Source organism: Molothrus ater, chromosome 16 (assembly GCF_012460135.2).
Source record: "Molothrus ater isolate BHLD 08-10-18 breed brown headed cowbird chromosome 16, BPBGC_Mater_1.1, whole genome shotgun sequence".
Taxonomy (NCBI): domain Eukaryota; kingdom Metazoa; phylum Chordata; class Aves; order Passeriformes; family Icteridae; genus Molothrus; species Molothrus ater.
This window is the reverse complement of record NC_050493.2, coordinates 5,640,931-5,664,039: the sequence shown is the minus strand read 5'-3', so window position 1 is coordinate 5,664,039 and position 23,109 is coordinate 5,640,931. Positions and strand designations below refer to the sequence as shown.

Genomic DNA, 23,109 nt, shown 5'->3' with positions numbered 1-23,109 from the left:
GTAAACTTGGATTTTGGAAAAGTGATATTCTAACTGCACAGGTGGTGTTCAGTCTGTTTATCTCTGTCCATGAGAATTCAGTTTCTAAACTCTCTTGGTTTTACTTGACTTCCTATTTACTAGTGGCTTGCTTTGCTTTAGAGTAGTGAAGAACCAAGTTTGAGATTACTGCAAGGTACAGTTTAAAATTCTGCAGAACATGTGATGGGCAGGGGACTGAGTGTTTCACTGCGTGATCTGAAGAGAGCCCCCAGCTCCTTTGTGCTGCCCCATGGAGTTCATTTGTTATCACCCAGGTTACTTTGTGCTTCACGTGTTGCGAACAGCGGGAGCCACGGGATGGCTTGTGTCCCAGAGGGTGTTGTCTCTACTTTGGCTGGCCATTCTCTCTCCAGGTTACTATTCTAATCCCTGTGTGTGTGTGTGCATTGCCTGTTCCTTTTGGCAAATCAGGGGACTGCAGGGGCTTACACTAATCCAGCTGTGCTTGTGCTGTAGCTTTTGTGTCTTGAAATGCACGTGCTGCTTTATTGACCAAATATGCTTAATGAGAGGGTGTGTTTCTGTTCACAGGCATTACAGGAGACTAACCAGAGGGAATGAGTGTGTGAATATGGGGTGTCAAGAATAATGGGGTGTGTTTGGTTTGGCAGTCAATTGCTATATTGGTATTCCTCTTACCAAAAACTGCTGCTGCTAATCTGTGTGTTTCCTGGAGCATACTGAGGTCTCCAGTGTGTGATAAGTTGTGTTCAGACATGAATACTGAATTTCCAGTGAGGTAGCACTGCCATAAGAAATGAGCATTTAATCTCTTTGCATGGCTGTTGACCTTGTTGAGTAGCTATTGTTACAATGCTGTCATACTTGTGGTATCTAGATGTCAGTAAGCTGCATGCATTGCCTTATTCATGCTTTTCTCCACTCTGCAAAGCTTTGTTGGCCACAGCTGCATGTCCCTCTGCTTGGTTTCTTTGAACATGTGCTGCAGGAATTACATTTCACACTCCCACCTTTTGTCTTCTAGGGAGGGCAGCTGCTGGCATGTTCAGGTTGCTTAGAACTGGATGGTATCAACTTGTTACTCTGATGTCTTTGCTCAAGGTGTTTCTTGTAAGAAGGTGTGTATCCTTTGAAATAATTGTTTTGTGAGCAAGTTATTTACCCAGTTATAAATCAATTAATTATGCTAAATGTGTTCTTTCTTGTAAACTGTGCTCTCTTTCTCTAGATGCCTTCCAAAGAACTACAGGTGGTTACTGTTTCTTATCCCACTCCTGTTTCTGCTAGGTATGTCAATTGTTCACTTTTAATGTAAATCAGTGTGTGTACTGCAGCTGCTTCAGAATTTTGAGCTGATTTATAAAGAAGATGCAGAACTGAAAAAGAGCAAGTTTGTTTGTGAACAGGGCAGTAATTCAAGCTTCCAGGGTGCTGACAAGTCAGCAAGCTTTCACCCTTGTCACAAAAGCAATATCCTTGATTTAATTGCACAGAGCTCTTTAGAAAGAGTGGCTGAATAGGTAAATGCACTGAAGTCCTTTTTTTCTTTACCTCCCTTCATAGGAGCAGCAATGAAGGAGTAGGCTGGGTACTGATTGTTTTGTCAGTCTCCATAGAAGTGTGGTTAAGTTTTTACCAACTCATCCAAAGTCTCTCCTTTGCTCTAGACCCTGCTTTAGTTGCTTAAGATACAGCTGACTTTACAGTGGTTAGTAGACAGCGTTCCAGCCAGCTGTCAACTGAAATAAAACAAATTGAAGTATTTACCAGAAGTGCTGGGCCATTTCTGAAAAGCAGTTTCATGTCTTTGTGAGTCTTAAAAACTTGCAGCTATTTTGTGGAGAAGATGAAGCTTCTTGGAAAATTACAGTGGGGATTCAAAGTCCTCTGTATAAGGGTGGACAAGGAAAGAATTTACCCTGTGTAGAAAATGCTGCTACTTCCCACTAAGATATTGCCAAAATAAGTGTAATCTTGTGAAATGCTATTTTATTTCCATGGAAGCCTAAGTTTCTTCCAACTTTTATTAGCTCTTATGCAATGTGATATGTAGTAAGTGTATCATGCAACATATTTTCCATGGAGATAAAGAGCAGCATTTATTTATATATATTTATGTAGCTTTTTGTTTCTGTTCTAGGTTTGTGGTTCTGGGGGCTTAATGGCTTCATTTCATTATTACCTCCATTGAACTGGACAAGAATTGGCACAATACAGAGAACAGATGATTCTGTTTCTGTTCCTGAACCACAAGATGACTCTTTTCATTCTATACAACCTCCAAAGGTAAGGGAGAACAGTCTAGGGAAGAACTTGCATATATTTAAAGTTCTCTTAACTTTCATGTCTTCAGTATTTTTCAATAACTACTTGTTGCACAAGAATAATGTAGATAAGTCGATTTTTGTACATTAAAGCATTATCTTTATATTTTAGGATACCATAAATATCTTTGACTTTGGTCGTATAAGTGAGCTGGAAAAGCAAATGGCCTTCATGTCTGACAGATGCCATGACCGAAACAAAGAATACAACAAAGTGATGAGCCTACTCCAGAACCTTCAAGATCAGGTTGCCACAATGAGTGACAGAAGTGAAACATTGAATTTAATAAAAAACGTGATGAGTCAATATGTTAAAGATATGAAATTGGAGGAAAAGGTAAGACAGTCAGTTATTGATGTTTCCTAATACAGATTGTTCTGTTATATAAATGCAGATTGTGAGTGATTTAACTGGAGGATTCTTTTTCTGCTCTAGAAATAACCAAGAGGTAGTAAGGGCCAGGGAGTAGTTGTGGGCATTTGTTCCTCCTTTGTTATTGGTGACAAAGGATTAATTCCAGACAGGTGGCCTAAAGTAGATTCCTACATTGCTGAAAAGCTGCTGGATTTATCCTGTTTCTATACAGATAAAGAAAACTATAGGAAGGACTAGTGACAAAGCAGGGACTTTGTGGTAAAATTCCCTGTATATAACCCCTACTGCAGCTAAATCAGTCTTCTCTATTTATTACAAATTCTGTAATTTCTCACACTACCTGCAGGATAAATCACTTAAATATTCACAGAACAGAATGAAAAGTGCACTTTGTAGCAAATATCAATTATTGTATTTGTACTCCAAAACAAAATACACCCCCTTTTTCTTCCCTGTTTTTTAAGACTGATTTCCTGGCTTTACACAAAGAACATGAATTGCGCATCCAGACACTGGAAGAACTTCTTAGAAAACTCTCAGCTGAATCCAAGGTATTGACAGTGAGCTTTGCTGACTTGTTCTAATTGTAACCTGTTGATAAAACATACTGATTTTTTAAAATTTGCTGTTCCAAACAGCAGTTTCCTTTACTGTGGCTACTACAGTTCCCTAAGTCTCATAACTTGTTTGTGTTTTGGTTCCCCCTTCTTGGAGATAGTTACATTCCAAAGTTTAAAAATTATTCCCTTGACCATTGAGGCAGGTTCTATTTGGAATAAAACCTTATACAGAGGCGCAAACATAATTGTGTATGCAGTCCCATACAGGTGGTGCTAAAATTTACTTTCATGTAACATTCTTTATTCTCTTTCTTTCACTTGAATTTCTTTGTATACGTTAAAACTTAACTTCTGTATTTTGTAGGACATCCAGAAAGAGTTCGACCTGGCCAAATCAAAATCAATGAGGTATAAGCACTTTTCAAATACATTTTGCTTTTTCACTCCTGATGCCAACTGACAGTGATCCTTATCTTGTGTCAGTTAACTGACCCTGCAGGGTTGTGTTGTCAGCAAGAGCACTTCTGTCTTGTACTGGATTTCAGCTGTGGTGCTGACCACCAGCACAGGACCCTACTCCAGTGTGGGGGCAACCCTACAACTACACTTTCATTAGAGAAAGCTATTTATATAGCACAGGAGAATGAGGGACTTCTCATCCTCTTATAAAAGTATTAGTTTTCCTTCAGATCACTTAGTGAAACATAGTGACTGCTTTGATGGGCTTTGTATTTAAATTCTTGAACTGTATCAGTTCTAATTTTTGTCTCTTGTTTTTTTGCTTACTTGCTGAATTGCCATTTAAATTAGAATTAAATGTAAAATGGCTTTAGAATGATAGTTGAGATCTCTTTCCATAGCATTCACTGGACACTGCTCTATACTGGTCATATATGAGTTGCTGTTTGTAACTCAGCACTACCTCTGGAGTTACTCTGGTTTGAATGAGGGAGCCTGAGACTCACTCTGACCAGTGGCAAACTCACACAAAGTTTGACTGGTTTGCCAGAAGCCCTTAAATTCCCCCAAATCTGTATATGTTTGAGTTATTAACTTGTCAGCTTGGTGAAAATCTGAAGTCATGACTGCTGGATTTTTCCATTCTTCAAAATACTTTGCTTTGAATATATTAATTCTAAGTATGCCTTAAGTAACAGTATGTTACAAGTGCAAGTTCACTGTGTGTATTGTGGTGAACAATTGAACTAGAAGAGCACTTTGTGTTAGACAAGTATATTCCCACACCTTTGGAAGTTGATGGAATGATTCCAACTACTCTTTCCTAATAATTGACTTCTTGTTTTTGTCAGAGATGATGATCAATACAGTCTACTTATGTCCAAAATTAAAAAGCTAGAACTAGAGCTGGCTTCTATGAAATCAGAGCTGTTATCTGGAGAAAGTGTGAAGATGAGTTGTGAGAAAATGGATGTCATTCATGAAAAAGTAGGTTCTGCAACTTCTCTAAATGTCCCAGTAAAATTTGATATTACTTGGTTTTGTTCACTAACTTTTTGAAATGCACTGCAATCAGTAACATGGGGGCAGTATTAAAGAATGACAGTGTTGTATGTAGGGTTACTGTGAATTTTTCCATTAGTGCATAACACTTTGCTGGAGAGGAGTTTCTTGCTTGTTTTCCACAATGGCAGGGGTTTGCCAGGAAGTTATGACATAGTAGCAGTTCTCTGCACAGTACTTTGTTGATGTATTTTGCTAATCCCTGGAAATACAGAAAAGAAGCTCATGTAAAAGCAAATTAAGTTTCTTATCTGAGAGTTATTTCTAAAAAATCCTATGTAAGTTCTTTTGAAGCCTTTTAAAAGGTCTGACTGGAATGTAGCCAACAAAAATACAGCAATACTAAGATGGGATTATCAACTTTTACCTAAATAATGACTTGTGATAATGGTCTAGCTATGTACCTGTTGTATATTTTATATATATTTATAAAAACTAACAATTGTAATTATTAATGGCTTCCACTAGGTAGATGCCCAGGTCAAGGAATCTGTCAAGCTATTGCTTTTTGGTGATCAACAAGAAGACTTGCCTGAATCACTTCTCCAGTGGCTTACCTCCAATTTTGTGAGCAAAAGTGATCTACAGACTGTGCTGCGGGATCTTGAGTTGCAGATCCTCAAAAATATTACTCTCCATATGTCTGTAACAAACCAAAAAGTAACATCTGAAGTAGTTACAAATGCTGTGACTAATGCAGGGATTTCTGGAATCACAGAAGCGGTGAGTGAGTTTTAATGCCTCAAAAGTTCAACTAAAATTGGAAAAAGTTCTTTCATGGGCATTTTGTTGAGCATGACTCTCAACATAAATGTTAATGATTTTAGGAGATGTCAGGAACATCAGTTGAAGTGAGGAGAAATGCAGAAAATGCTTTTTCTAGTGGATTCTTGCGGCATTGATTGCTGCCTGTTGTCAACACTTGTGTTTTTTTAAAGTGTGCTATCTTGAAAATTGAATTCCCAAGAAACAAGTACACCAAAGAAATGCAACTTGGGGTCTTGGGAAGAAGAAATGCAGATTTTAAAAATAAAACAAACCAGCAGTCAAGATGCAGTATAAACTTGTATTTTAAGACAGACAACCATCTATTAAAAGTGGCCTCTGTCTTGACAGAGGCTTTCAAGGACTTGTGATGAAGTGCAGCATCTCAAAAAGATGCTTGCAACTTCACAGATATGTAAATATCAATTATTTTATCACTTGATCTTATTTTAATATTTTTCCTTCCATTCTCTTGTATGTGTACACCTCTAGCAAGCACAGATTATTGTAAATAATGCACTGAAACTCTACTCTCAAGACAAGACTGGGATGGTGGATTTTGCCTTGGAATCTGGAGGTAAATAGCAGAGGAAACACCATTTTTACTATTCATGCTTTTAGTAGTATTTACTAGAAATATTAAAATGAAGAGTAAAGCTTAGCAGAACATTTTTGTGTGTTGCCTGATTATAAGATCATTGCAATCTGTGATGGTGTTTACAGGTCTGTACATCAGCCTAGGTGTGCATGGACATGGATAGAATAGTTCTCAATATGTCTAAAACTGGATAAGAAAGAAATGAAAAACCTTTAACCTGTTCTTAAAATAACATTGTATATGATAGAAGCATTGTATCCACAGAAAGTTATTAGATCTTAACAATATCTTTAATCTGGTAGCATTAAGCTTTATAGAAATCTGTCTTAATTGCTCATTTCTTCTTGAAGACTTCTATTTCTGCTAACCTGATCTGTCTTTTTTGAGGTGGCAGCATTCTGAGTACTCGCTGTTCTGAAACCTATGAGACCAAGACAGCATTAATTAGCCTCTTTGGAATTCCTCTGTGGTACTACTCTCAGTCTCCCAGAGTGGTGATTCAGGTAATTAAAGGCCAAGTAAACAAATGCAGCAATGTTATTTGATGTGGAGTGGTTTGGGTGGCTCTTTGGGTGCTGGGTGTATCTCTGTAATATATTGGGGCACAGGTACTTGGAGCTATGTTTCTGAGAGTGGGATTCTTCTGGCAGTCTCTGGGCACAGTTTAAGTCCTAGTCTAGCAAAACTGAGAGTCACAGGAAGCTTGGGTGGTGCCCTGGGCTTGTGCAAAGTGGGAGGGCTGGGAGGGTTCCTGCTGAGAGCTCATCTCAAGGCAGGTCTTCAAAACACCACTGGTAGCTCAGGTGAGTGTGCTGCCTTCCTGGAGAGTTCCAGCAAGGAGATTATTTCTGTACCTTACTGTTTAAGACTGTCCCTAAGAAGTCCAAATTCATTACAACTCTTTGTTGTAATAAACTAGAAAATACTGCAACATTGTTTTTATTGTTGTATCCTATCTTGTTCTCTCCACCTTGCTTGTGTGCAGCCCGACATGTATCCAGGGAACTGCTGGGCTTTCAAAGGATCACAGGGCTATCTTGTGGTGAGACTTTCCATGAAGATCTATCCAACTGCCTTTACATTGGAACACATACCAAAAACTCTTTCACCAACAGGAAATATCACCAGTGCTCCTAGGAATTTTGCAGTATATGTAAGTCTGTCTCTGATTTTGAGTTGATGTTTGTACACAGAATATTTGTGTTGCATACCTTGGAGGAGAGTAACTTGAGGAAGGACAGCTAAGAAGATGATAAACTGTTTCACTCATTCCTCTTAAAAATTACTTTTATTTGTGAGCTTTGAGATTATGAATAACAAGTGTTGCAACTAATTTTGGGTGAGCTATTTACTCTTGCTCTATACAGTAGTAAACACTTCTGGAGGGAGATTATGTTTTTTTATTTATTCTAGTTTTTTCATACATTTTGTTTCATCCTCCTTCCCATTTTTCCTCTCTCCACCCACTATCCCTCCCATTTTGTCTCTGCACCTTAACTGTGATGTGCCTTAAATAATTTTTTTAGTTAATTTTCCCCGGCACCACAGTTGTGTAGGCAGGATTACAGAACAGACCACAGGGTGTATCAGAGAGCAGTTATGATATCTGAGAACTTTTTGTCAGGTTTTTCTAAATGCTTAAAAAGTCACCTGCAAGCATCTGAATGTTGACTTCAACCTTGATGTTCTCTCACTGTTTGTCCTGAGCAGTTTATATTGCACACTGTGATAAGGGTTTAGCTGTGAAAATTAAGGGGTTTGACCATGAAAACATGTAAACAGCACAGCTATTTACAGGGCAGGAAACTGGAATACAGAGCTGTGCTTGAACTTTAAATTACATGGGAAACATTCTGATCCTGGCTTCATAGACCTTCAAGTGCTGTCTCTTGATACTCTGTGTAGGCATTGCTTCTAGTTTGGGTTTGATTGGAAATTCCATTGGTTTGATGGAAGTAAAGCTCCTTATGCTGTTGTTACAGGGTCTGGATGATGAATATCAAGAAGAAGGCAAGCTTCTAGGAGAGTATGTCTATGATCAAGATGGAGAACCACTGCAGATGTTTCCAGTGATAGTAAGTCTGGATTATAAGATTTAAAGTGTCAGGAGAAAGCTACTTTTACTTTCTACACTTGTGTGCAATGAGCAGTGAAGGGAAAAGGCCTTGTTCTCATGTGGGCAGTGTAGAAGCTGAGGTAGAATCTACCTGTGCCTCAAACCCATGGCCTGAATAGATGAGAGGGGAGGAAGGTTTGTTGCTATGTGGACACAGATGGGGGAAAGTTGCTAAACATGGGGAGAGTCTGTTCCATGCTGCTTCAGACTCTCAAATAATTGTAAGGCAAGGGAGGTTCTCAAAGGAACAGAAAATTCCCAAGGCATAGCTTAGGTTCCTGCAAGTAGCAACAGTCATTAATAAGAAAGCTTCAGTTGCAGCTGTTTATGCCAGAACTCTGACACTGATTTTTGTGTTTGCTTTTTTCTTCTTCAGGAGAAAAATGAAGATGCATTCCAAATAGTGGAGCTGAGGATTTTCTCTAACTGGGGCCATGTAGAGTACACCTGCCTTTATCGGTTCAGAGTGCATGGGAAACCTGCCCAGTAATCCACACTACAGCTGGGGGTGGCTGCTTTGTACATTTTGTTCCTAATCTGTATATACTGGGAAGCCTACAACACTGGAATCTGTAAAGGACGAGGATGCAAGATGCACACTGCAGAACTATTGATCCTCTGATAAAGGCAGAAGACTGTCAGCAGAAATGTATAAACCCCAATTTTAATTTACTCTAAGGCTCAGCTTGTAATTGCCAGTTTGCTTCATATTTCTGTGTCCATGCTGAGAGAAATAATGCATGCAAACAGCTCTGGTTCATAAAGCCCAGTTGACAAACAGGTGACACACATTTTATTACAAATGAATGTATAGGTTTTTTAAAAAGAATAAACCACACTTTCTGCAACTAGGAATCTGTTCCTTTTTAATCCAGGACTTAACTGCATACTTTTGCTAGCTTGGCACCATAAGCCAAAAACTGTGGTACATTTTGAACACTGACTGTGGCTAAAGGTGTCCTTCAGTTGACAGTTGGTTTCAACCTTTTTGGTGGATCCAAAAGGGCTTCTTTGCTACATGTTGAATATAATAAATACTACTGTCAGGGAAAGCTAACACAACCAAAACCAGTTTCAACACCAGCGACTGAGAATGCTTTACTGTAATTTGTGGCCGCGAATTGCTCTAAAAGTCAGGGATAACTTTAAGTAACTGAAGTTATTTTAAGGGTTTTTACCATGGCAACTTGGCCAGTTTGTTCTTTTTTTAGTGTCAATCCCACATCGACCTTGATGTACTAACTGACTGGCTTGGAGCTGATAAGCCTGCTGAATTGCTCAGTAAACACTGCTGTACAGCAGTTGCACTACCTTAATTTGTCCAAAGTGGGACAAGATTTTCTTAGACTGGTTGATTGTTATTCTCCATTTGTACTGTGAGAATTTGGTGTGTGGAAAACAAGCCTGAAGCAATTCTTGCTGCGTCACAGTTACCAGAGGGACTCGAGCTCAGCGCTGCTGTGTGCAAACACGGGCATTCCTGATCCTCCCCTAAGCCTTAGTTGGGTACCAGATGAGTAGAATTGCTCTTGGAAACAACGTTTTCACGTAGAACAAGGTGAAACTGCTTGTTGCCCCCCTGTAGCCTTGCTGCTTTGAAGATCCTTTTAGGAAAAGATTCCTGAAATTCACTTGTTTGCAGAATTTTTATCTTGCTGTTCTAGTGCATTTTGTAGTTACACAGAACTGTTACACATGGACCTGCTGACTGGTTTTCTGAATTGAGTTATGTATGTTGCACAACAGTCCTCGAATGTTTGAAATACAAAAAGTCTCCATGTGAAGAACTGTTTTTCACTCAACCTAGAGACAGAACCTATGGCCTACGCAGAGGAGTAGATGACACATGTACAGGTGTTTTCATATTATAGGTTACATATTTAAAATTAGAATTATCCTGTATAAATTGAAATTAGGTAGTTGGGGGGGAATATTTTGAATAACACTAACTTATTTTTAAAAAAGCAAGATAGGACTTTGTGCAATGTATTTTTGTAAATGCTTTTCAAAATGTCTGTTATTCTTTGCTGCCTCCAAACTGACAAGATGCTATTGAGATGTTTAAATAAAGAGTTTTAATTTTTGAAAGTGCATGTAATACTTGAAACAAGAAATAAAGCCTCTTTTCTGCTTTTTTTTTTTTATCAGCTGCTTAAATAAGTGAGGAAAGATTGTGATTCCAATGCCCCGAGCTGGGGCAGGGTTGGGGGATTTCATGGAAGTTTTTACAAGGGGCAGGGGCACAAAGCTGTGAGGGGCAGGCCCAGGAGCAGCGCGTGGCTGGTGGGTGACACCAGTGGTGGGGCCTGGGGAAAAAGCACACTTGGGTGGGTGCTGGATTCCTTCCAGCTGTGTGGAGGATGCGGGGTTGCTTTAACTCCTGTGCCTTTAGCCTTGCCTGGATCCCTGTACCACAGCACTCCTCAGCCAGGCTCATTACCCGCGCTCCATCCGCCGTTCCTTGATTTTTATTAATGTTCTCCTGCGGTTTCCTGCGCTGCTGTGGCTCCAGGCCCGGCCGTGCCCGCCTCGAGTCCCGGGGTTCCCCTCACGCCGTTCTCAGCCGCCGTTACCGCTCGGGACGCCGCGCGCAGCCGCGCGGGCTGAGCCGAGCGGGCCGCCGTCCGAGCGGGCGGAAGCCGGGCAGCGGGGCGCCGGCGCTGCGTGCGCATGCGCTTGGCTCCCGCCTCCCCTCCCCGTCCTCCGCGCTGATGGCGGCGGCGATCATGGCGGCGGAGCAGGAAGCCGCGAAAGGCGGCGGCGGCAGGAACCGCGGCGGCGTGCAGCGCGTGGAGGGCAAGCTGCGCGCCAGCGTCGAGAAGGGTGACTACTACGAGGCGCACCAGATGTACCGGACGCTGTTCTTCAGGTAGGGCCGCGCCGGGCCCGCCGCGCCGCCCCTCCCCCGCCCGGCCTTCCAGAGCCTTCCCACGCACTCTGCTCCGCTGCCGCCCGCCGCGCCCACGGCCGCTCCCCATTGGCTGTCTTGCTTGTCCATCTCCGCGCCCCGCTCTCTGATTGGCCCGCGGGGGGGCGGGGTGGGGCGGGCGCGCGGCGCCGGCCCAAGCGGGGCCCGGGCCGGGCCGGGCCGGGCCGGGGAGCGGCGGCCCCAGGCTTGGCTCGGCTCGGTTCGGTTCGGCCGCGTCACCGCCCTCGGCCCCGCCGGCTCCATCAGCGGCTCGGGGCGGCGGGGGAGCCGCTGCTCGCCGGCCTTTGGAGGCTAGCCCCGGCCCCGGCCCCGGCCCTGTCCGCGCCCCGCCGGCCCGGGCACTGTCCGGTGAGGTGCCGGGGGTGTTGCGTCACGCCGCCCGCAGGTCACGGGCAGAGCGCAGTTTCGGCCCCGTCCCCCAACGCCGCTCGGTGGCCGCACGTTCCGGCCAGGCCGAGTGAGGCCCCCCGGCCAGCGGGATGGGCCGAGGGTGTCTCCCCGGGCGTCCCCTGGCGCTCCGGTCTGGGCTCGCTCCGTGCCCCGGGCCCGTCGTGGAGGTGAGCCCTGCGCAGCCGCCGCTCTGCCCGCTCCGTGCGGGTGTCAGCTGGCTGCAGTGAGGGTTTCAGGGTTTGAAGGTTGGTTATTGCTCCGCCGGTACATGGGGTTACTTTGTTTCACGGCACGGTCACCCTGGAGCCGCGCTCGGAAAGGGGCAGCTCTCAGGGTGGTCAGAATCGTCTGCTCGGAGGAGCTTTTTGGAATAAATTCCACTTGGTGTAGTGTTTGTGTACGTGACAGTGACTAAGTAGAGCATGCCTGGGCTTTTATTCAGAAATGCTACTACTGCCTCTTTTGTCATAAGGAGATTGTTTTTATTGCAAAGCATTTTTAGGCTTCATTTTTCAGGTACACTGCACCTTGCAGGGGTCACCGTTTCTCTCATCAGATTTTAGCATGGAGACCCTTGCTTGCAGGAGCACAGAAGAAGGTGTTTGTTCTGGGGGCTTCCTCAGCTGCTCCCAGCTTTGTTTACTTGTGGTTCTGCTGGGAGATGACAGGATGGAGATTTGGCTTCACAGAATCAATTAGGTTGGAAAAGACCTCTGATGTCATCAGGTCCAGCTTTTGGCTTTCATCACCTGTCGACTGGACGGTGGCACTGAGTGCCACATCTGGCTGAGTCCCCCCAGCTACCTCAGCTGCTCTCATTAGACTCAAGCTCTGGACCCTTCCCCATCTCCATTGCCCTTCTCTGGACACATTCCAGCCTCTCAGTGTCTTTCTTGAAGTGACAGGTCCAAAACTGGACACTACCCTCCTTGTCCTGTGTCTTGTGTCCCCTATTCTCAGTCCTCACCTGTGTTAGGATGAGAACAGGCCTATGAGTAAGCACAGGAAAATAGCAGTCATGGAAGAAAGTGGGGAGGAAAGTCCTTGGTGCATAATCCTGCTTGTGCTCCCAGCATACATCAGCCAGCCTGCCCTGCCCTGCCCTGCCCTGCCCTGTGTCCCAGCACCATCACATTAAATCAGTTTGTTCTTCCATAACCCCTCTGATGGGATCAGCCAGGCACCATCCAGGCCTTAAGACTTAAATTGTATTTGAGAATAAATCTAAATTTAAGACAAAGCCTGGCCTATTTTATAGTAGGGATTATGTGATGTGGTGTCTGCAGTGGTGTGAGAAGTCTTGGCTCAGGAGGTCACTTCTCTTCCAGTCTTCTGGATGTATTAACTCACATACTGAAGCCTCCCTGAATTAATTTGGAATCAAAGATCCTGCCTTTTCCATTTTAAATACAAGTGAAAGGATGTGTTCAGTTAAATGAAAGGGTGACATTTGCATGGCTGGGTAGTCTTGTCAATCCTCTGTAAAAAGTGATAAAAATCAGCATTTTTATTTATAGACACATTAATGCTGATTGGGGTGACCTGAACTCTGGAACTGTGATTGGGTTAGCCAGTGCTTATTCCCTTTAAACACACAGGCTTGTAAAACATTTGTCTCATCTGTCAGGGGGTAAACTTGAAATCCTGACTCAGTTTCATGCACTGAGCTGTATTTTCAGGTGGAGGAGGGGAAGAAGTGGAGGAGGAAAGATTACCATAAGCCTGCCTCCTGCAGAGTTATTATCCCTCTGTGATCCACAGAGCAGGTGGAAAACTGCTGTTCCTGCCTAACCCTGAGCTCCCCCAGACACACCTGAGCTGGTGGTGCTTGCTACTCCCCAGGCTGGCCTGAGCTCTTCTCTCTTCATGATTTGGTAACTGAGTCACTCTGGAAAGTGTAATATCCTTGTTACATCCATTTCTATTTCCCTGGTACTTGTAGGTCATTTTTCTGTGTAAATAATGTGTTCCAGGATTTCTCTAATTTTAAATACCATTTAGAGCAATGTCATCAATATTTATTTTTATTAAACAAGTTTTCTGATAAAAGTTCTTTGAAAAACCCCAGCTCTTTGTAAAATTGTTTTCAGCAGCTTTTAGTATTGTCTGTAATAATTCTCAGATTAGGAGCTTCCATATAGCATGTGAATGTACTGGAAGTAGAACTTGTGGAAGTTAATCCATGCTGAGTCCAACTCCTAGAAGCAAACCTGGATGGGAGCCCAACTATAAAAACATTGGAGCTGTGGATTCATTTGGCTCACATTTACCATGGTGATTGAGTTGTTGAGAATTATTCCAAAACACTACCATTGTGCCTTCCATTATTTCAGCTCTGTTTTGGATAAAAGACCTTGCTGTTTCTCAGAGTTGATGAGCAGGATGGAAGGAGTATTTCCTCCCTTGTTTGCTGTCTGTGTGATGGTACCAGTAGGGGACACGTGTGACAGGAATCTGGGGCACAGCACAAGAGGTTTGGGATGCTCTGGTTGTCCCTTTGGTTGGTGTGACCCCATGGCCACACTGTCCTGCTGTCCCACCACCCCCAGAACCACCAAGCCCTCTGTTGCCCCACGGGCACTCTTGGGCTTTGAGGGCCCTTCAGGAGCAGAGGGAGGGGCTGCCCTGAGCCCCAGGAACAGAAAGGGGTGACAGGGGCACAGCCCAGCCAGTGTGTCACAGAGGACAAACCAAAGTGCAGGTGTCAGACCAGCAGGGTAGAGCTGACACCTCTGTGATATGAACAAATCAGCTACTGAGAGCACAGACTTTTTGAGTAGCAGTTGAGAGAAATGGAATTTGGAAACTCTGCCGCACCTAAACTGCTCTTATGGGAAATGCTGTGTTTATAAGCTGGGACTCTCCAAGAGCTGTAGTTACTGACAGTGATGATGTGCAGGAGGCTGCAATCACAGCTCTGTGGTAAGAGGTCCTGAGGTAACCACTGGGAGGAAATTCTTTAATTCCTTATTTCTTCATTAACTCTTAAGTGAGAAAGGTGGAAGGTGTGTTTTGAAGCATTATATTTTGTATCTCTTGAAGTGTTGCATGGTGAGTCTTGCTGGCTGTGCTTATCTTGGCTGTCAAACCCATGAGAGATGAGCTCCTTTGCTTCAGCAGAGGGCTAGGACAGGCTGATGTCCCCTGGCAGAGTTGTTGTGGTCAGAGAGACTTGGAGCAGTGGAAAGGTCAGCGAGCTCTCCAGGAGGTATTCCAAAAGTTGTCTCACTGGGATGGCTTTGGTAGAGGCTCAGTACATTGGCAGCTTTTGCTCAGTTGAAGTCTTGTGCTCATTCCCTTTTCTTGTTCCAGCACCAAACATATTTGTAGCTCTCTCCGTTTTCATTCTTATATTCTTCATTTTATTCCATCAGGTCTGGAGCAGAAAATTGCAACTTGCAGTTCAAGCTACATCATTATTGAAACTAACCTGATTTCAAAATAAATCTCTTGTTGTCATTATTTTAAATTTTATCAGACTTTAAGCATACAAAACTAACTTAGTGGTAATTTTTATCATGGCTTTGGTATTTTTTTCAGGTATATGTCACAAGGAAAACATGCAGAAGCAAGAGAACTAATGTATTCAGGGGCTTTACTGTTCTTCAGTCATAACCAGGTACGTCACTGGTTTTGTGTGTGTGGCTTGAGGGCAGGGAATTGTTACTCCCAAGATTTTGATAAATGAATGGTGAGTTCCCAGTGGTAAATGTTTGGGGTAATTGCTTTATAATCTTTTGTTTTATCTCTTTGTTGAGCCTTTCTCCACAAAGAAGGATTATGCCAAGCTGGAACATGCAGCAGTAGTGTTTGTGAGCATCCAAACAGTGCCTGTGTTCTGCTTTCCTGGAGGCTTCTCTTTGATGCCATCAAATTACTATAATTTTTTTATCAGGAAGGCTGAGACTTGATACTGTGCCCTAGCTGTTGATAAAAGCATTAAACCTGCTGCTGCCAAAATTCTGGTTGATGTTTCTTTTTCTGCCCTGATACATTCATCACTGCCAGTATGTGTCTGTTTTGTAGCAAAACAGTGCTGCTGATCTGTCCATGCTGGTCTTGGAGTCTTTGGAGAAGTCGGATGCAAAGGTAGCAGAAGACCTTTTAGGTGAGGTGACCTCTGTTCTTGGTTTGGTGGCATTTAGTTGTGCTTTCCCTTCACAGTGACTTGTTAATAGTCTTGAAAGCTGCAATCCTTTTTGGATGCCTTCCCAACATGGCTGAGGGTTACCTTCCCCATAGGAATGGTCTGGGGGAAACTTTATTAGAGAATTGTGGGCTCCTGATAACTCTGTGGGCATGCTTGGAACTAACTCTGCTGCCTGTCCTAAAGATGGATCTTAGAGATGCATTAGGAGCAGCAGATCATCTTATTTTTCTTAATGCTAAATATTTTTCAATCTTACTGCTTCTAGAAAACTTGGCTAAATTGTTTAGTTTAATGGATCCAAATTCTCCTGAAAGAGTGGCTTTTGTATCCAGAGCACTAAAATGGTCCAGTGGGGGATCAGGAAAACTTGGACATCCAAAACTACACCAATTACTAGCTATTACCCTGTGGAAAGGTAAGAAAAATCAACTGGCTTTTCTGTGTTTTCCTTTGAAAATGTTGAAAGCAAGCTGTTATAAGAGATCTGCTTTGGGAATAACCTAAAGAAGCTGAGATGGAAATGATTGATTGATTGATTGATTGATTGATTGATTGAGTTCTGCTATTATCTGATTTTTGCATTAATGTCTTCCTGATGTTACAGAAAAAAAAGGATCTGTAGCTCTTTATTAGTGCAAAATCCAAAACACAACTGCTGAGAGGCTCTCTCTAAAAAGCAGGTTGATCCTTTAGACATTGAGGTAGTTTGATTGTGTCATTAGGAGGAAAATTGCTGGGGAGCAAAGATGTTCTGTTGACAAGTATTTTTGTTTTTAAATCCTGGATAAACATGACAAAGATTGAAAAACATCACCTGGCATCCAAAACAGTCTTTGGACTGTAATTAAGTACTTTTTGAGAAGTTGGCCAGCAGGGTTATTTCAAAATGAATGCTGTTGCCTTTGATTTATGAGCCATTTTATCACTTGTGATGGGATGTAAGAAAAACACAAAATGCTCTAAATAATTATTGTACTTGTGGATGATAGCCAGTATTTACAGTCTTGTGTTCAAAACATAACAAAGGTGATTGAGAACAGTTGAATACATGCCATGTTTTCTGTGGTTTCTCATGGATAACTGTGCAAGATGATTGTTTATTTTACATTTTTCAGTAGCTGCCAAGTGATGACAGTGGTTTCATGTAACAGCCCTGACCCAATAAAGGTCAATGCAGCCTCTCTGTGTGCCATAGGCAATTCTCTAGCTGCTCTCCTGGGATTTATGTTAGCCTGATGGCTGCTGCCAGCCAGAAGGGGAGGATTCTGCTCACTGCAGTCAAGTTAGAGGCTGCTACAATTAGGATAAGAAACAGTTGCATTCTGAAACTAAAAGTCCCCATTTTGTGGCCACCTGCTCACTGTTCTCTTGAAGAGCTAAATGCCTGCATTTTCTTATTCTGTAGCTTTTTGAGTTTCATCACAAAAGGCTCGGATTTTTAAAACAATGCTTTCAAATTCAAAATATTAGCAGCTATAAAGTTTTGTCATTGCTGTGATTTTACACAATCCTTTGCTTCACGTTCTAACAAATTATTGCCATTTCTTACACCATTTTTCCTGTATAATTGCTATTCTGTTCAGCATATGGAAGTGATTTTAGTTTTGGTAGCAAGAGTGGGCTAAGCTAAAAATAGGAAATAAAAAAAGGATGCTGAAGCTGCTGTTGGATTTCTTGGTGCACATGGTCTAATATGGAATTTCTTTATTCTTGTCCTAAACACTGGTGATAACACATCAAGTGTCAGCATTCACTTAGACAAAATGATACAACCAAAGTTCAAGCCAGCAGTAGCTGTAATTGAGTAAACTGTATTAAATAGCAGTTGTTCAAATGTACTTAGACTAAAATTTATTATTATCTCCCTTTATAAATTATCTGTAACTTACAGACTTTTTACCAGCTGTCCTGTTCATATACCACACCTGTAACTCTTGTTCTTTTACCAGCTAATAAAGTACAAGCCTAATAAATTTATTCTTACATTCAAGTTAACTGAACTGATCTCTTAAAAGCCTTTTCTTTTTTCTTTTCTAGAGCAAAACTATAGTGAATCTCGGTACCACTTCTTGCACTCGACAGATGGTGAGGGCTGTGCAAATATGCTGGTGGAATACTCCTCGTCCCGCGGATACCGCAGTGAGGTGGACATGTTTGTAGCTCAGGCAGTACTACAGTAGGTGTTAAACTTCTTCTGAAGCATTCTGCTGACATGACATTATGTGTGGGACCAATTGAATTTAACCACATAGCCTTTGCAAAAGAAACTGTGAACCTGGCCAGAGCAACGGGAGAAAACTCTCTGAAAACCGACGTGTTAAATTTGTCAGACTGGGGAGAAAAAAAGTAAAATAATGTATTAAGGTCAAGACCTGAAATTATATTAATTGCCTGAACCCTGAAACCACAATTGTTAGCTTTATTAAGACCATTTTGTCTAGTTAGGGCTTATCTATATGTTCTTACAAGTGCTGGACTCAAGCAGGCCCTGTATTTAGCACAGAACTTGCTCTCACTCAGGTCCTAAGAGGCAACTTGTCATGGTCAGCCTGGTCTGTGTGCAGCAGCTTGGTGGTTCTTGCCTTGACAGAGTTGCTGCTGGCTCTCATTTTTGGCATTTATTTTGTAGGAGGTGGGAATGCAAACTATTGTGTCCTTTTGCAGAGCTCATGTAGAATGAAGGTTGACAAAGCCAATTTTACAGTGTTCAATCAGCTGATGGCTTTCTTCAGGCAGGGAAGGCAGCTCATGGAGGAGTCTGAGGAGGAGGTGGAGACAGGACTGTGTGGCAGGGAGTCAGGGAGAGTGTAGGTGTTGGGGGAGAGGGAGGAGGTGAGAGCAAGTTTGTCTCTCTTTTGGCAGCAGTGAGCTGTCATGTCAGATTTGTCCTGCTTTCCATAGCTGGTTGCTATAGATTGCTGTGATTTTGAGCAATAGCAAATCCTTTATGGAAATCCAATATGTACAGGACTCAGACAATTTTATGGGGAGAAATTCTGTGGAGAAGTTAAAAGATTATTTTTTCAGTGTTTATACAATACTTCTACTGCATCCTTTACTGGCTTATATGTCAAATACTGTGTTAATTCCTCTTGCATGGTCATTTATTCTCTAATGAAAATAATTGCAGTTCCTTGCTGTCAGTGAGGCAAAACAGCCCCAAGCCCTTGCACATGTGAGGGTGCAGAATTAGAGGCCAGCCTGCCATCAAAAATGACATGGCTTGTGGCAGCCTTCCTAGTGCTTGCTGACAGCATTTGTCCCAGATAAAGGCCTGTCAGGCCAATGGGACTTGCAGAGATTGCCAGTTAAATTAACTGGACCTGAACAAGGATTTGATCTGTTTGAGGGATCGATCTCTTGGGGACAAATGGTTTGGGAGCTCAAAGTACAGCTTTATTATGAGATTTTTAGGCATGTGTGTCAAGCTATTAGTGGTCCTGATGCCACATTATGTTGAGGTGGAATAGAATGACAGAATCAACAATTACTGACAGGTACATACTAAGAGGAGATGTGTTGGGGATGAATGGGTCTTTAATTCAGTTTTTAACTCAGCATAGTAAATCCTGGACCAGTAGATGCAATATCATTTTCATGCGAATTACAGGGTAGCCAGTCTTTCCACATTCTGCAAATTGATGCTCTCTTTTAGTAATGATCCTGTACAATCTGCTTAGATCCTGGTTGAACTCATTCTATAAATATTTAATGTCTTTTCCCTCCCAACCTGCCTATTCCACAGTGTGTTCTAGTAGTGATTTTCCCCTTCCTCAGCTGATGGCCAAAGCATCCCCAAAGATGTCCATCTCTAACAGTTTTATTTTGCCATCATTTCAAGCCTGACACGGCCTCTATGCACAAGTGAAGTAGATTTTGGCTTTCCCTTTCTCTGTGGCGAAACCATTTCTCTGCCCTTTGTTTTTAACTTGCCCCATTCTCTTTCCTTTTTCAGATTTCTCTGCTTAAAAAATAAGACCAGCGCCTCAGTTGTTTTTACGACATACACACAGAAACATCCTTCGATAGAGAAGGGTCCACCCTTTGTGCAACCACTGCTAAACTTCATCTGGTTTCTGTTGTTGGCAGTTGATGGGTACAGTCTGATTTCTGTCATGTCCTTCTTGGTTTCCTTTTCAGTTGTTAACTGAGATTACATTTTTGGTTGTTTCCTTTCTAGAGGAAAACTAACAGTATTTACAGTATTGTGTGAACAGTATCAACCTTCGCTGAAAAGAGACCCCATGTATAATGAGGTGAGTTACTCATAAACAGGATTTAGCTCACTCAAGGAGTGAAAAAATGTCTGATTGTCTCCAGCTTTGTAGATAAGAGCTGGTGATTTACCTGGCCTGGGTGACTTCTGCCACCTGTAAATGAAATAATTGACTTTTTTCACCTTGTGTCCCTACAGTACCTAGATAGAATAGGACAGCTTTTCTTCGGAGTTCCGCCCAAGCAGACCTCGTCCTACGGGGGCTTGCTAGGTAAGCTCTGCTTGGAGGTACCTCCAGGCTTTGATCAGTGACCTGGATAAAACACCTGTGTTGGAAACAGAGAATCTGTTCTAACCAATTTATAATTCTTTTCATAGCCTGTAGGAACAGCCCATGCTGTAGAATACAAAATGAAGGGTTGCATGTGAAAGTGATTTGTGGGAGTTTGTAGACTTTTCATCACTGAGAAGGGGAGAAGCAGTAAAAACACTCTTATGGTTAATTTCTGACATTATGGTATAGCTTCCAAATGTAAAGAAGCATCTTACTGGTGTTAAATCTTAATTTACTCAGAGTTCAGTGACTGATTTTTCTTAAACCAAGTATGGGGCTTTGGTAGAGATCTAATTACTGATACAACATGAATGTGTCCGAAGAGGAAGTTCTGAAATTAATACTGCCCTTCTACAAGGACTGAAATGAAATAGAGAAATTCAGCCCTCATTTCCTGGGTCTTGAATGAAATTAGCATAAAATTAATGTTTTCCCTGAGAACTAAGCTTCTTTGTAAAGTGACTTGAAGTTTTACCTACAAACATCAATTTGCTGATACCTAAAGCCTGATGAAAAACATGAACATTGTGTTTTTACCATCGTAATTTGCTTTTCAGCAATTCAGGCATCTTTAAATTGATGCCTCTGAGTTTCAGACAATTTTTTTACACCCCGATGCAGACTGTGACTGCTTTTTGAGAGTTTCACTGCTGGAGGTGTGTTTTTCCTCTTTTAGTTGGTTTTTTTTTTCCCCTCTGAGGGCGCAACTGTAGCACATAAATATGTGACTTTGGGTTTTTCAAGTGTATTCTTAGAGAAGGAACAGTATCAGTGAACAGCTAAGAGTATACAGCTTCCCAAATCAATATTCATAATGGAAACCAATGTGGGATTACTAATGTCTTGGTGAGACTCTTCTACTTCAAAACTCTTGGGGTTTTTTTGTTACAGAAATCTGTACTGCAGCAGGATGGAAGATTAGTTGAAAGTTTTTTGAGATGTAAAACTAGTGGTTTTGACTGTCCTGTATTTTATTCTAGGAAATCTTTTAAACAGTCTGATGGGAACTGGGGAAGATGATGACACAGAAGATGGTCAGGAAGACAGCAGTCCTATCGAGCTCGACTGAATGTTGTTGTCATTGGGTGCCGTGTAAATCTGATGATTCGATGACTCCAAAGACACTTTTGGAATTTGAATCCTGCAGTTGTTTCTTGGCTCCTAAAAGGGCTCCTCTGGTCTTTTAGAAATGGTTGCTGAAATGTTTATACTGTCGGTCTATATTATTTATGTAAAAAGAAAGAAACCAACAAAAAGTAGCCAAACGAACCAATATCGGAGCGGTTGTTAGTGGGTTTCCGATCCAGCGGCTGGGACTGATTAAACATAGTCTGCGGTTTCTGATGCAGTATTCCCTTTTGCACAGTCTTTAATAAAGCATAAACATGGGGCTTGTCCTTCACGGCCTACCCAATACCACCTGTGTTCTGAGAAAGCCTCCTTGCCCTCTGCCCTCTTCCAAGGAAGATCTCGAAAGGCAGGGGGAGCAATTGAATAATTGATTTGCAAGGCTGGTGCCAAAAGTACTGCGAGACGAGCCAAGCAGCATAATTTGAGATGCACATCCAAGAGACATTGATACAAGAACTTGCTTCCACTGCCATGAGTAACATGCACACCCTTCATACTGCCTGCCCCTCTCCCCAAGGCCGGGCTCTGGCTGAGCCCACGCGTGTGTTTAGCCGATACCTCCTGAAAAGCACAAGGTTGAATAGCTCTTGAGTAAAAGCCCATCAGTGGAACGCAAGTAATTGGCTTCCAGCTGGATCTCTCTTGCCTAGGTATAAAAATGTGGCATCTAAAATACATCCTGTGGCTTGTGGCTGTACTTTGGAAGAGATTTTGCCAGTGTAAGTTCCCAGCTGTACGTGCAGGCGGCAGCGTTGCTGTGAGCAGGGTACGTGCTTGAACTGGGCTGGATGGCAAGAAAAGGGATACTGCAGAGCTTCTGGTTCTTTATGATATATTTATTTTTCTTGGGTGATTGATTCATTTAACACTTTCTGTTAAAAAAAAGAATAAATCAATAAATAATGGAGTAACTTCACCCCCAGCAGTAGGCATAGCCATTCTCCATCTCCTCTGTAATGCAGCACAGTCTGGTACAGGGAACAGGTGAAAGGGTGGGGAAACGCTTTATTTTTTCACGATGAAAATAAAAAGGCTTAGATTAATAAACAGCAATCATGCATGGGGGAGGGATTAATACAAATTTATTGACTGTATGAAAAAAAAAGGCATTGACAGGAAGACTTTGTGTTAATTGTGAAGTCTCAAATAAACACTTTATACCAGGATGTGCGATACTGCTGCTTTCTGAAGAGTTTCCCAAGCAGAGCTTTATATTCCTTGCTATTTTTTTCACTCTGCATTTCACTCTTGGTCATCCAGCCCTCGGTGCTTCACTTCACCTCTGTGCAGTAAAGGTGTAATTCTCTTGGGGTATTGGAATATCTGGAGCAGGTGGAGCTTGCTTTGCTGTGCAGCAGCTTAAGGGAAGAGCTCCCTCTCCGGGCTGGTGCTTTGACATTTAATAAATGATCTGGGATGCCAGCAGAGGTTTAGAAGCACAGCTTACATTGCTTTTGGCTGCCAGGAATGTGCCTCTCAGGCAGTATGAGGTGTCCACAGGCATCCAGCTCATGTCCCCTGCTGTGTCCTGTGTATGTGACCCAATGTGAGGTTTTTGCCTCAGCTCTGTCTGCAGCCTCCACTGTGAGCTCTGCATGTGCCCTGACCCCAACACCCCAGCCCTGACAGGAAGGCAGTGCTCCAGGGCTGAGGCACCTACACGTGGATATATATAAAATGTATATTCAGTAATTAC

At 42.4% G+C, this 23,109-nt stretch overlaps 2 protein-coding genes across 8 annotated transcripts in view; both read left to right on the top strand.

Moving 5' to 3' along the window:
• The window catches only part of SUN1 (Sad1 and UNC84 domain containing 1), a 29,118-nt gene extending 18,720 nt beyond the window's left edge, over window positions 1–10,398 (top strand). For all 6 annotated transcript variants that reach the window (XM_054516509.1, XM_054516510.1, XM_054516508.1 and 3 more), the window contains 14 exons: window positions 297–395; window positions 1,028–1,121; window positions 1,232–1,290; window positions 2,144–2,289; window positions 2,440–2,664; window positions 3,168–3,254; window positions 3,628–3,671; window positions 4,574–4,713; window positions 5,257–5,507; window positions 6,042–6,126; window positions 6,535–6,650; window positions 7,133–7,300; window positions 8,130–8,222; window positions 8,640–10,398. In XM_054516509.1, coding sequence (XP_054372484.1) covers window positions 297–395; window positions 1,028–1,121; window positions 1,232–1,290; window positions 2,144–2,289; window positions 2,440–2,664; window positions 3,168–3,254; window positions 3,628–3,671; window positions 4,574–4,713; window positions 5,257–5,507; window positions 6,042–6,126; window positions 6,535–6,650; window positions 7,133–7,300; window positions 8,130–8,222; window positions 8,640–8,753 — 1,721 coding nt within the window. In that variant the 3' untranslated portion in view covers window positions 8,754–10,398. The remainder of the gene's footprint in view (window positions 1–296; window positions 396–1,027; window positions 1,122–1,231; window positions 1,291–2,143; window positions 2,290–2,439; window positions 2,665–3,167; window positions 3,255–3,627; window positions 3,672–4,573; window positions 4,714–5,256; window positions 5,508–6,041; window positions 6,127–6,534; window positions 6,651–7,132; window positions 7,301–8,129; window positions 8,223–8,639) is intronic.
• Window positions 10,399–10,954: 556 nt separating this feature from the next.
• GET4 (guided entry of tail-anchored proteins factor 4) lies at window positions 10,955–22,579 on the top strand. Of its 2 annotated transcripts, none has more exons than XM_036392784.2 (9): window positions 10,955–11,132; window positions 15,123–15,201; window positions 15,609–15,690; window positions 15,998–16,147; window positions 17,770–17,908; window positions 19,688–19,828; window positions 19,913–19,988; window positions 20,147–20,219; window positions 21,263–22,579. In XM_036392784.2, the coding sequence occupies exons 1-9, from the start codon at window positions 10,975–10,977 to the stop codon at window positions 21,349–21,351; spliced, it is 987 nt and encodes a 328-aa protein (XP_036248677.1). In that variant the 5' UTR covers window positions 10,955–10,974; the 3' UTR covers window positions 21,352–22,579. The 2 variants fall into 2 exon arrangements, with proteins under 2 accessions (XP_036248677.1, XP_036248678.1); XM_036392785.2 differs by lacking the exon at window positions 10,955–11,132 and adding an exon at window positions 11,720–11,827.
• Window positions 22,580–23,109: the final 530 nt, after the last annotated feature.

Excerpts from the sequence above, each read along its gene's own strand:
- GET4 (XM_036392784.2), top strand. The coding sequence starts at position 10,975 with ATGGCGGCGGCGATCATGGCGGCGGAGCAGGAAGCCGCGAAAGGCGGC. Across the intron at positions 15,202-15,608 it reads TGTTCTTCAGTCATAACCAG|CAAAACAGTGCTGCTGATCT; the intron begins GTACGTCACTGG and ends TCTGTTTTGTAG. Across the intron at positions 15,691-15,997 it reads GGTAGCAGAAGACCTTTTAG|AAAACTTGGCTAAATTGTTT; the intron begins GTGAGGTGACCT and ends TACTGCTTCTAG.